This window comes from Octopus bimaculoides, chromosome 8, assembly GCF_001194135.2.
Source record: "Octopus bimaculoides isolate UCB-OBI-ISO-001 chromosome 8, ASM119413v2, whole genome shotgun sequence".
Classification (NCBI taxonomy): domain Eukaryota; kingdom Metazoa; phylum Mollusca; class Cephalopoda; order Octopoda; family Octopodidae; genus Octopus; species Octopus bimaculoides.
The window spans coordinates 8,471,844-8,483,937 of record NC_068988.1 but is presented as its reverse complement, the minus strand read 5'-3'; the positions used below and the strand labels follow the sequence as shown (position 1 = coordinate 8,483,937).

At 37.8% G+C, this 12,094-nt stretch overlaps 1 protein-coding gene across 1 annotated transcript in view; it reads right to left on the bottom strand.

The window, feature by feature from the left end:
• LOC106875761 (DNA replication licensing factor mcm7-B) overlaps nucleotides 1-12,094 on the bottom strand; it is a 27,463-nt gene that overhangs the window by 4,864 nt on the left and 10,505 nt on the right. The window contains exons 6-16 of the mRNA XM_014924021.2: nucleotides 11,518-11,734; nucleotides 10,262-10,366; nucleotides 8,858-8,935; nucleotides 7,772-7,853; nucleotides 6,965-7,096; nucleotides 5,642-5,725; nucleotides 4,539-4,750; nucleotides 4,204-4,385; nucleotides 2,646-2,729; nucleotides 1,379-1,547; nucleotides 517-626 (exon numbers count right to left, since the gene is read on the bottom strand). Of these exons, the coding sequence (XP_014779507.1) occupies nucleotides 517-626; nucleotides 1,379-1,547; nucleotides 2,646-2,729; nucleotides 4,204-4,385; nucleotides 4,539-4,750; nucleotides 5,642-5,725; nucleotides 6,965-7,096; nucleotides 7,772-7,853; nucleotides 8,858-8,935; nucleotides 10,262-10,366; nucleotides 11,518-11,734 (1,455 nt within the window). The remainder of the gene's footprint in view (nucleotides 1-516; nucleotides 627-1,378; nucleotides 1,548-2,645; nucleotides 2,730-4,203; nucleotides 4,386-4,538; nucleotides 4,751-5,641; nucleotides 5,726-6,964; nucleotides 7,097-7,771; nucleotides 7,854-8,857; nucleotides 8,936-10,261; nucleotides 10,367-11,517; nucleotides 11,735-12,094) is intronic.

Sequence of the window (12,094 nt, the reverse complement as noted above, 5' to 3'; positions counted from 1 at the left end):
GAAAAATTATATTAATGTGTCCAACTGATTAAAACTATTTATTTGTGCAGCTGAGGATAGCCCTGCATTTAAATTGATGTAATGATTGCATTGTTCAATTAAATGGAGCCTCTCGAAACGGTTGTACTGCATCACTTCTTGATATCCTGTTGCTTATTTTGACATATATTTGGAATTTGAAATCTGAAATCGAAATCGAAACGAATCCGACGACTGGCACCCATGCCAACCTCTCCTTCATTGGACACTAAACTCTGCTTGCGAAGATCTGCTGGGGCAAGTGAAATCGTAATTGAACCATACTCGATGACTGGCACCTGCGCCAGTGGAGCACTAACAGCACGTCTATTCTCCATGCTAGTGTGGGTGCAAAATAGAAATTGATAGTTAAGTACAAGACTTCAACATGCAAGTATGAGGGAAGCGGGGTTGACAACTGACAAAACCCTCCGTCCAAAGGGAGTACCCCAGCATGGCCATATTCCAATGCTTGACACCATTAACGGAACAACTGACCTGGTGTACATATCGTATTGTGGATTGAGCGAGTCTTTGGACATTTCCATCAGTCTCATAGCTTCATTCAAATCTTCCTTTTCAACAACATCCGCAAGTCGAAGGCGAGCCTGGAAGAAATAAAATGCAAGATTAAACAGATTCGTCAAGGTGCCATTAACGATGATTAATATTGGAGTTACTTGGATATTTTTCCAAAACAAGACAATACCAGATTCGAAATCGAATTTACCATTAATAGTCAATCTTATGTTGCAACAAATCACAAATGTGTGAGAATCGGCAAATCAAAGGATAGACCCATTGTTTCCTTTGCATGTCAGTGGTTGACCTCGTAAAACTCACCAGCAACGACTACCCCAAAATAGAGTTGCTGCCTGAATGGTGCAAAGGTGTCATCCATCAGGATTACTAGGAACCCACCATACAGCACATGCCCCCATACTTCTACTAATATTGCAGCCAACAACCGTTTTTAAGTTTGTCTTAGAGAAAATGAAATCTTCACCGTTTCCAAATTTTAACAGACATCAACCCTACAATGCTAATTTAAGAGATGAGAAATTATGTACATTATTTACATTTGACAGATATTTGTCCTCATCCTGTTTGTTGCTAACACAACGTTTCGGCTGATATACCCTCCAGCCTGGGTTCGAAATTTCCCCAAGACACCTGATAAAGGCTGGAGGGTATATCAGCCGAAACGTTGTGTTAACAACAAACAAGATGAGAACAAATATCCGTCAAATGTAAACTATTAACATAGAAACAATTGAGATTCACCAAGAGAATTATGGTGAATCAATACAGGTTTGATAACAATAGGGAACCGAAGTTCCATGGTAGTAAAAATACTAACCAAAGCCGTGGACAGTCGGAGGATGGCAAGCAGGGTCCTAGCAGAGGTAAAAGTAGTGTCTTTACTGTTACGACATTCTTTGCGCATTTCAACATAAGCCCCAGTAATATAATCAGAAAGATTTTCAGGAATAACTGGTTGTTTTGATTGGCATAAGGCAATATAACGTCTGAAAATAAAAGAGAGAAATTAAGACTCAGTATTTTCTTTCAAAAATGCAAGCAGGAGGAAAAGAAATCTGGTTAAATAAATATGTAAAGTAATCAACGAGGAATATAAACACTGCAGGTAATTGGAGGTTTTCTTAATTAATTATGGAGGACATTCTAGAAGGTAATATTTGAGGATGACTACGAAGGGTTTGAGGTGAGTCCTACAGTGTGGCTGTTCAATTAAGGTCTAGCAAGTGGATCTGGCAGAAACGTTAGCACGCCGGGCGAAATGCTTAGTGATATTTCGTCTGCTGCTACGATGATGATGATGACACAACACACCACCCATACATCATTACTATGATCATAGTGGCCATCCAACAAGGGTTGGGTGATTTTTATTGAAGCAGATTTTCTGGAGTTAAATGACTTTCAATGTGGTCAATCCTTATTGCTTCCAAGCAAGGTAATAATATATTCCCATAGCCAGATACATTTTTGCAGAATATCTGAAATGAATAACACTGCTTGTGACAGGGACAGCCTTTTAGAATCATCACTTGATGTCAAGACAAATACACACACACACACATTTGTGACAGGCTTCTTTCAGTTTCCCTCTACCAAATCCAAGAAGGCTTCAGGTCAGCCCCAGGCCTATAGTAGTAGCCATGCCGTGGGACTGAACTCAAAACCACGTTTGGGGAGCAAACTTCTTAACCACACAACCACGACAGTGCCTACTACTAATGTCATCATCATCATAGTTTAACGTCCGCTTTCCATGCTAGCATGGGTTGGACGATTTGATTGAGGACTGGCAAGCCAGAAGGCTGCAACAGCCTCCAATCTGATTTGGCAGAGTTTCTACAGCTGGATGCCCTTCCTAACGCCAACCACTCCGAGAGTGTAGTGGGTGTTTTTACGTGTCACCCGCACGAAGGCCAGTCAGGTGGGACTGGCAACGGCAATGTGAACACAAAATACTTTTAATTCAGAAAATTTAAAGCAAATAGAGTTTGCTGTTTTAAATCTGTTCCCCCACATAAAATCTGAAGCAAAATAAAATAAAGTCAAAATTAAACATAGATGTTCAAGAGACAAAAATTACCAACCTCATTAATTTCATGTCGAGTGGATTGAACTGTGCTGGAGGTTGGGTGTTGTGTTGGTGAACATATGTTATGTGTTGGGCCAACCTGCAAAATAACAAAAAAAAATATATAATCAAAATAATTATCGTAACGAGACAGAAACTAGAACCTTACAAAAAACACGTTGTGAAGACAAACCTCAAACCTATTCAGAGATGCACAAAAGTTATCTGCCGCTAGATAATGATTACCTCCCCTTCGTTACTGTATTTCTGTTGAAATATAAAGCCTTTGTTTCAATTAATTTGGGAAATAATGAATTTAATACAATAACTGTCATTATCAAGTCGGTGTTTCGATAAATAAATTAACATGAAATTTTGATGCAAGGTTTTAATTTAGATCACTTTAATTCTTTTATTACTATATCTTTGTTAAAATACACATCTTCTGTTTCAGTTAATTTTTAAAATAAAGTATTTAAAACAACTGTCATTATTAATCTGGGGGTTTAGAATGCAAAAAGAGAGAAAATTTTGATAGAGGTTTCAATTTCGATCACTTTAAAACAGGAAGCTAGCATACAGAAAACTAGGGGTGGTCTCAAAAGACTTAAAGACAGCAAGGAATTTGATGAGGAAGATTTGGTTGTTGGCCACATACAAGCTCCCTTGCTGACTAACAGAGTTCATGTGTGAAAAACACTTTGATTATATTTCTGTTGTAATACACCATTTTCATTTCAATTTATTTTGAAAAATACTGAACAATTTATTAAAATAACTTCTCTTTATTCATCTGGTGTTTGGCAATTAAATTTACGAAAAGGATTTAATTTAGATCACTGTAACCTTTTTGTTATATTTGTATTAAAATACACTGCATTATTTACAATTGACGGATATTTGTCCTTATCTTGTTTGTTGTTAACAAAGTTTCAGCTGATATACCCTCCAGCCTTCGTCAGGTGTCTTGGGGAAATTTCGAACCTGGGTTCTCATTCCTAAGGTATTTTTCATTATTATTATTATTATTATTATTATTATTATTCAGGTCACTGCTTGGAATCAAACTCGGAATCTTGGGGTTAATAGCTTGCACTCTTAACCACTATGCCATATGCCCGTGGGCACATTGGTTAAGAGCATGGGCTACTAACCCCAAGATTCTGAGTTTGAGTCCAGGCAGTGAATAATAATAATAATAATAATAATAAACAACAACAACATCAACGAAAAATACCTTAGGAATGAGAACCCAGGTTTGAAATTTCCCCAAGACACCTGATGAAGGCTAGAGGGTATATCAGCCAAAATGTTGTGTTAACAACAAACAAGATGAGGACAAATATCCGTCAAATGTAAATAATGTACATAATTCTTCATCTCTTAAATATAGAACTGTAAAATACACTGCCTTGGTTAAAAGTAACAAAGAATTTAGTAAAATAACTCATTGTTAAGCTGGTGTTTGAAACAAAGTAGCATCAAATTTTGACAAAGTTTTAATTTAGATCAGAGCATTCTCAGGTGTGTTGGCATGGAAAGGTGTAAGCCAATTGCAGTCAATTGGTGCTTACCGTAAATCATTTTCCCGATCAGGTTTGTCTTGTATCAACCACAAAAGATCAAACCTTGATAAAAGAGCAGCAGGAAGCTGAATATTCTGTTCTAATGATTTCTTTGGGTTATATCTTCCATAGGCAGGATTGGCAGCTGCAAGGATGGAAACACGGGCGTTTAAGCTCGTCATTATTCCAGCCTATAAAAGAGAAATGGTGAATAAACAGTTTTAAAAATACCTCAAGAAAATGAACACAAAAGACGAGAATGAAAAAGAACTCCAAGACCAACCAGAGTAAAATGAAACAAAAACAAGCAAAAAAAAAAAGAAAAAATTCTTGAGATTCCTTACTTTGGCAATGGAAATTGTCTGTTGTTCCATAACTTCATGAATGGCAGTTCTGTCTGCATCCATCATTTTGTCAAACTCATCAATACAACAGACTCCTTGGTCAGCAAGGACAAGAGCGCCGCCTTCCAATGTCATCTCTCCGGTCACAGTGTCCTTCATTACAGCAGCAGTGAGACCAACACCGGAGGAACCACGACCAGTTGTATACTGACCTACAAGTAAAACACATACATTATACATACATACATACATATATATATATATATATATACATATATATATATATATATATATATATATATATATACACACACACACACACATATGTACACACATACATATATACACGTATATATACACATACAAACATGTACATATACACACAAATATATACACATACACACATAAATATATACACATACATACACATATCTACACATACACACACACATATATTATACATATACACATGTATAAAAAAAAAAGTGTGGTAAGGCCCAGCTGTGACTTCCTTTCCAAACACATGGTTCCAGATTCAGCCCCACTCACTTGGGGCTATAGCAGAAGACGCTCTGCAAAGGTGCCGCACAGTGAGACTGAACCCAAAACCACGTGGTCCAGAAGTAAGCTTCTTTACCCACTTAGCTAATATGGAAAGGTGAAGGCAAAGTGAGGTCACATATTTAGTTACAGTTGCCGTAGAATAATAATAATAATAATCCTTTCTACTATAGACACAAGGCCAGCAATTTTGGAGGAGGGGGTAGGTCTGTTACACTAACCCCAGTACTCCACTGGTACTTATTTTATTGCCCTGACCCACCCCACTCCAAAGGATGGAAGGCCAAGACAACCTCGGTGGAATTTGAACTCAGCACTCCAGACAACTGCTTTGTGGTACTTTGTCTTCATGTTCTAACAGCTCTTCCAGATACCAGCAACAACAACAATAACAAGTTCTACTATAGGCACAAGGACTGAAAGGATGAAAGGCAAAATCGACTCCGGTAGAATACGAAAACGGAATGTAAAGATGGACAAAAGAACCGGAACAAATAATCCTGCAAAGGAATTTTTATCCGGGATGAGATATTAATACTTACTCCTTGGGGCCAATCTGTCAATGTAGGAAAGAAGCTGACTCTTGGCGACACCAGGGTCTCCCATCAGACAAATATTGATGTTACCTGACAACAGAAAAGCAAAATCGTTTAAAGACAGAAATAATTATAAAACCAACCCATGCCAGCATGGAAAACAGACAACAAGGGATGAAGACGTAAGATTCTGATCCACATATTTTCAAATATTTCCCCAAAAAAGACTATTTATCCAATAAGGAAAATCTGTTCCGAGTGGCTGTGTGGTAAGTAGCTTGCTTACCAACCACATGGTTCCGGGTTCAGTCCCACTGCTTGGCACCTTGGGCAAGTGTCTTCTACTATAGCCTCGGGCCGACCAAAGCCTTGTGAGTAGATTTGGTAGACGGAAACTGAAAGAAGCCCGTCGTATATATGTATATATATATATGTATGTGTGTGAAATATGTTTGTGTGTCTGTGTTTGTCCCTTCAGCATCGCTTGACAACCGATGCTGGTGTGTTTACGTCCCCGTAACTTAGCGGTTCTGCAAAAAGAGACCGGTAAAATAAGTACTAGGCTTCCAAAGAATAAGTCCTGGGGTCGATTTTATCGACTAAAGGCGTTGCTCCAGCATGGCCGCAGTCTAATGACTGAAACAAGTAAAAGAGTAAAAGAGAGTCCAAGATAACAATGATTGTGCTTCCTTGTTTTGACATTGCTTCAGAGGCATGGTCGTTTGGTTAAGAAGTTTGTTTTCCAACCACATGGTTCTGGGTTCAGTCCTATAGCATGGCACCTTGAGCAAATGGCTTCTATTATTGCCTTGGGGCAACCAAAGCCTTGCGAGTGGATTTGGTAGATAGAAACTGAAAGTGTGCATGTGAGTGCATGTGCGTAGGTCCTTGTGATATCATGTGACAGTCGTAAATAAGTGTCACTGTCATACAAGCAATGTCACTCATTTCCAACATTCTGTGAAAAATAGGACTGGCCATGGGGAAATACAACTTTGCTTGGAAACAGGACAGGGTTGGTGACAGAAAGAGCATCCAGCCATAGAAAATCTGCCTCAATAAATTCCATCTGACCCATGCAAGCATGGAAAAGGGGACACAAAACAATATTGATGATTATCATCATCAGCCTTCATGCCAGTGGCACGTAAAAGCACCCACTACACTCTCGGCGTGGTTGGCGTTAGGAAGGGCATCCAGCTGTAGAAACTCTAGCAAATCAGATTGGAGCCTGGTGTAGCCATCTGGTTCACCAGTCCTCAGTCAAATCGTCCAACCCATGCCAGCACGGAAAGCAGACGTTAAACAATGACAATCTTCAGAACTCACCCCTAATTTTCATCCCTTGTGGGGACTTATCCACACCACCAACCAACAAAAGTAGCAGAGCTTTCTTCACATCATCGTGACCATAGATCTCTGGGGCAATACTACTGGCCAGTTTGTCATAGAAGTCATCCTCTGAAATAAAAAAAAAATTTTTTAATACATCTACAGAATCATGTTAGAAAATACTTGCTTTCTCTCTCAGACCCTAGGAATGAATACACACACACACACACACACACACACACACACACACACATACATACATACAAAACAAGGTGGAAAAAAATTGTACTAAAATACAAAGGATAAAGGAATATTTAAGCACAGGAGTGGCTGTGTGGTAAGTAGCTTGCTTACCAACCACATGGTTCTGCGTGGCACCTTGGGCAAGTGTATTCTACTATAGCCTCGGGCCGACTAAAGCCTTGTGAGTGGATTTGGTAGATGGAAACTGAAAGAAGCCCGTCGTATATATGTATGTATGTATGTATATATATATATATATATATATATATATATATATATATATATATATATATATATATATATATATATATATATATATACATATATATATGTATGTGTGTATATGTTTTGTGTGTCTGTGTTTGTCCCTCCAACATCGCTTGACAACCGATGCTAGTGTGTTTACGTCCCCATAACTTAGTAGTTCGGCAAAAGAAACCAATTGAATAAGTACTAGGTCGATTAGCTCGACTAAAAGGCAGTGCTTCAGCATGGCCACAGTCAAATGACTGAAGCACGTAAAATAGTGAAAGAGTACAACAAAAAAATCAGAAAACTTACCAGCGACTGTTTTTAATTCATCTTCTGTCAATTGCTGGGAATCCATCTCATCGTCATCAGTTTTATTCATTTTAATAATCCTCTACAAAAAAATACATTATATTATTCAATATTTATATCATTATTAAGGTGGTGAGCTGGCAGAATCGTTAGCACACCAGGCGAAATGCTTAGTGGCATTTCATCTGCTGCTATGTTCTGAGTTCAAATTTCACCAAGATTGATTTTTGCCTTTTATCCTTTTGGGGGTCAATCATTTAAGAACCAGTTGTGTACTAGGGTTGATCTAATCGACTGGGCCCTTCTCCCAAAATTTCAGGCCTTGTACCTACAGTAGAAAGGATTAATAAGACAACAAGGGGGTAGAATTGTTAGCACACCAGGTAAAATGCTTAATGGTATTTCGTCCATCCTTATGTTGAGTTCAAATTCTGCCGAGGTTAACTTAGCCTTTCATTCTTTTGATGCTAATAAAATAGATAGTGGAGGCACATGGCCAAGCGGTAAGAGCAGTGGACTCATGGTCAAGGGTTTGTGGGTTCGAATCTCACACTGGGCGACATGGGTGTTTACGAGCGAAACACCTAAGCTCCACGTGGCCCTGGCAGGTAATGGCGAACTTCTGCTGACTCTTTCACCACAACTTTCTCTCACTCTTTCCTCCTGCATCTAGCAGCTCAGCTAAAGACAGACCAACGTCCCGTCCAGGTGGAGAACCGATACACCAATGAAGCCAGGAAACTGGTCCTTATGAGCCATAAGTTTTGAAATAAAATCTTCCTCCAAGCTTTAGTCACAATTTATGTTCCTAACACTAACTGAATGATAACTAAATTATTTTACCAAAATTCTTTGTTATATTTTAAATAATCGAAAGAATCACAGATCATCTCAAAAGAAATACGGTAATAAAAGGGTTGATATGGTTTCAGAAAAACTGAATATATTATTTCATCAAGTTTCTTATTTTTCTCTTTCAAACCGCACTATTGTATTTTGTACTATATGTCATTTGAAAACACACAAAAGTTAATTGAATTTACAGCCTGTTTAAGATAATTCAAAGAATACCTTAAGAATACTTACATTAGCTTCAAGGAATGTATCAGACAGCAGACCAGCACTGATTTGACTGTAGCCAGTTTTCATCATAGGAAGAAATACCTTTGACAGTTAAGGAACTAAAACAAGAGTTTGAGTTATAGGGCACAGAATTATTCATCCGAATAACAGGAAAAAAAAAGAGTTCAAAAACCTACACGAGTAATGCTACATAATGACAAACCTTTTAGCATCATGATTATCGTTTAACGTCCGCTTTCCGTGCTGACATGGGTTAGATGGTTTAACAGAGGTCTGGCAAGCCAGGAGGCTGCACCAGGCTCCAACCTGATCTGGCAAGGTTTCTACAGCTGGATGCCCTTTCTAATGTCAACCACTATGAGAGTGTAGTGGGTGCTTTTTATGTGTCACTAGCATGGGAGACAGTCAGGCAGCCCTGGTATCGATCATGTTTAGATAGAGCTTTTTACATGCCACCAGCACAGGAGCCAGTCAAGGGACACTGGCATCAGCCACGTTCGGATGGTGCTTTTTACACATATCAAAAGGGATAATGTGCTGTATCAGATTGAAAAGCAAATCTTTTTGTCTTGTTTTGGTTTTTAAATTTTAAGTGCCAGGTTACAGTAATTTTGGTTGTGGGTAAACCTAGCAAAATAAATAAGAATGGCTGAGTTTTTCAGACTGTTAAGGGACCAATCTTAAGAGAATAAAGTTGGTGAAAGAGTCATATCCTCAATATATACGATCGACAAGACGATAACTTTAGTAGAATATAAATCCTGAAAACAGTGGAACAGAACTAAATATTCAAACATCAAGAATTATTGATATTAAAACATGTTGTTTGGGAAGGTTGTTATACCAATAATGAACACACACTGGTTTTATTTCACTTCTTTCATTATTTATTGATAAATTGGTTAACTACTTCAACAATTAACTAAAAGGTTGTTCCATTTGGATAATCAATCAACCAATTTGGTTTGTCCAAGTCCTTTCCTTACCATTTGTGACCTCATGAATAACACTGTCCTAGGGAATGACAATGAAAGGGCTTTGACAAGCCTAACTCACTGAACAATTCACCAAACAATTAACAAAACAATCATTTAGTTAATTGGTTAAATAATTAACCAATTGACAAATAGAAAATAATGATGTGAAATACAACCAGTGTGTGTGTGTGTGTGTGTGTGTTTCTTACTGACATGATGACCCTCCCAAGATACAACAAAATACAAAGAAAGAAATAAAAGTAATTTAGGACAAGTAAAGCATTATCAATGCCATTTCTATTTTAATCTGACACTGCAATTCTATCTCTACATAAATTCTTGTGTATTGTATATCATAGTTTGCTATTATTATTATTAATTATATCGTGAGAAATTGAGAAATTGCCAAGAAAAGCAGCAGAAAGGATACACCAGTGATACTGACATGGTCACCGGGTTGCACAAGACGAGTTACCTCCCCTTTACAGACAACAGTCATGCTGCGTGGAATGTTGCCAACAGGTACTTGGTCGCTCTGCAGGGAAAGAAAAAAAAAAAAAAACAAGTCAAGATGATAATGGTAATGGAGAAAAGAAACAAAAAAAACAATAACAACGGTAGGAATAATAAAATTTGAAGAAAGTAACAACAATAAAAGCATAAATAATATAATAAGCTAAATTTAGTTTTTTCTATTTCTGAAATGAGTTAAATAGTTATCACAGACAACAAAATATACTTTTACATAACATTCAGTGAATTTATGGCATGATTCTCATATAGAAATACTCAAATACAGGAAGGAAACTTGGCTGCTATTTCTAGCAGATGAAATGACCACTAAAAATGCTTCTTTCAACTGAATTCAGTGTTAGTGGATGATAGGACAACAGCAGTTGTCAGAAGACAGAGCAAGGAACTTGAATATGACATTAGGAAGAGCATTCATTCCAAGTAGATGATGGAGAAAGATGCAGTCTTTGGACTGTCCAGATTTTACCAAACCATGCCAATATGGACATTGAACCCTTTAGCATTTAATCTTGCCATATCTGGCCAAAATCATTTACCTCATCATCATTATCGTTTAGCATCCGTTGTCCATGTTGGCATAGATTGGACGGTTTGACTAGGGCTAGCAAGCCGCACCAGACTCCAGTCCGACTTGGCATGGTTTCTGCAGCTGGATGCCCTTCCTAATGCCAACTACTCCAAGAGTGTAATGGCTGCTTTTACATGTCGCTGGCACAGGTGCCATTTGCAGTGGGCACAGTGATGCGCTGTCAAAGCGCATGCCCCCATATTACTGCTGCTAAATCACGCCACACCAATTGCCAATCATTACCCTTGGTAACTTCAATATTCACAACTCCTCACGGGTTTTGCATTGCCCCAACAGATGCTGCGGGCATCAAAACCAAATCTTCTACAATACCAAACTCTCTGTGACAGCATCTCTTACCTGTTTCAGTCAGTAGACTGTGGCCATGCTGGGGCACCACCTTGAACAATTTTTAGTTGAATGACTCCATCCCAGTAATTTTTTTATTTTTAAATCCTGGTACTCATTCTATCACAGCATGGCCACAGACTAATTGACAGAAACAAGTGAAAGATTACAAGATGGAATATGGTTTAACAGTTTTGGAATAAAGAAATGGACAATTAATTGCATGCCACACTTACATGTTCTTGAATTCTTAGATCTTGGAACTTGATGAATTTTGAACCTCTGCTCTGTAAATAAAGACGTCCTCCGGACCTATTTGTTGTGCAATCCTGACTGGGACACATCAACAATGGCATAAAAGTAGGGGAAGAGATCTGCAAAGACAAACATACGTAGTGGTTAAGAGCGCAGGCTACTGACTCCAAGATTCCGAGTTCAATTCCAGGCAATGACCTGAATGATAATAATAAGTTAACCCTTTCGTTACCATATTTCTAACCAAATTACACCCCTTATGTGTTTCAATTAATTTCTAACATAATCATAAATTTAGGCTGGTTTCATTAAACAACTCCAACTTTTTTATTTATTAACATATTAATGTGATTTTTGGAAGATAAATTAACGAAAGGTTCTCAACCAATTCTATACCAAAATTTTTGTCACAAAGTGACTTTAATTACAAGTAAATTCAACAAAATATAAAATTATTTAAATTTTTGTTCAAACATCGCTATAGAAAATGGGTTATTAGCTAATATTCAATTGGGTATACAACAAAATATTATTATAGAAGAGTTGTGCACATTACTG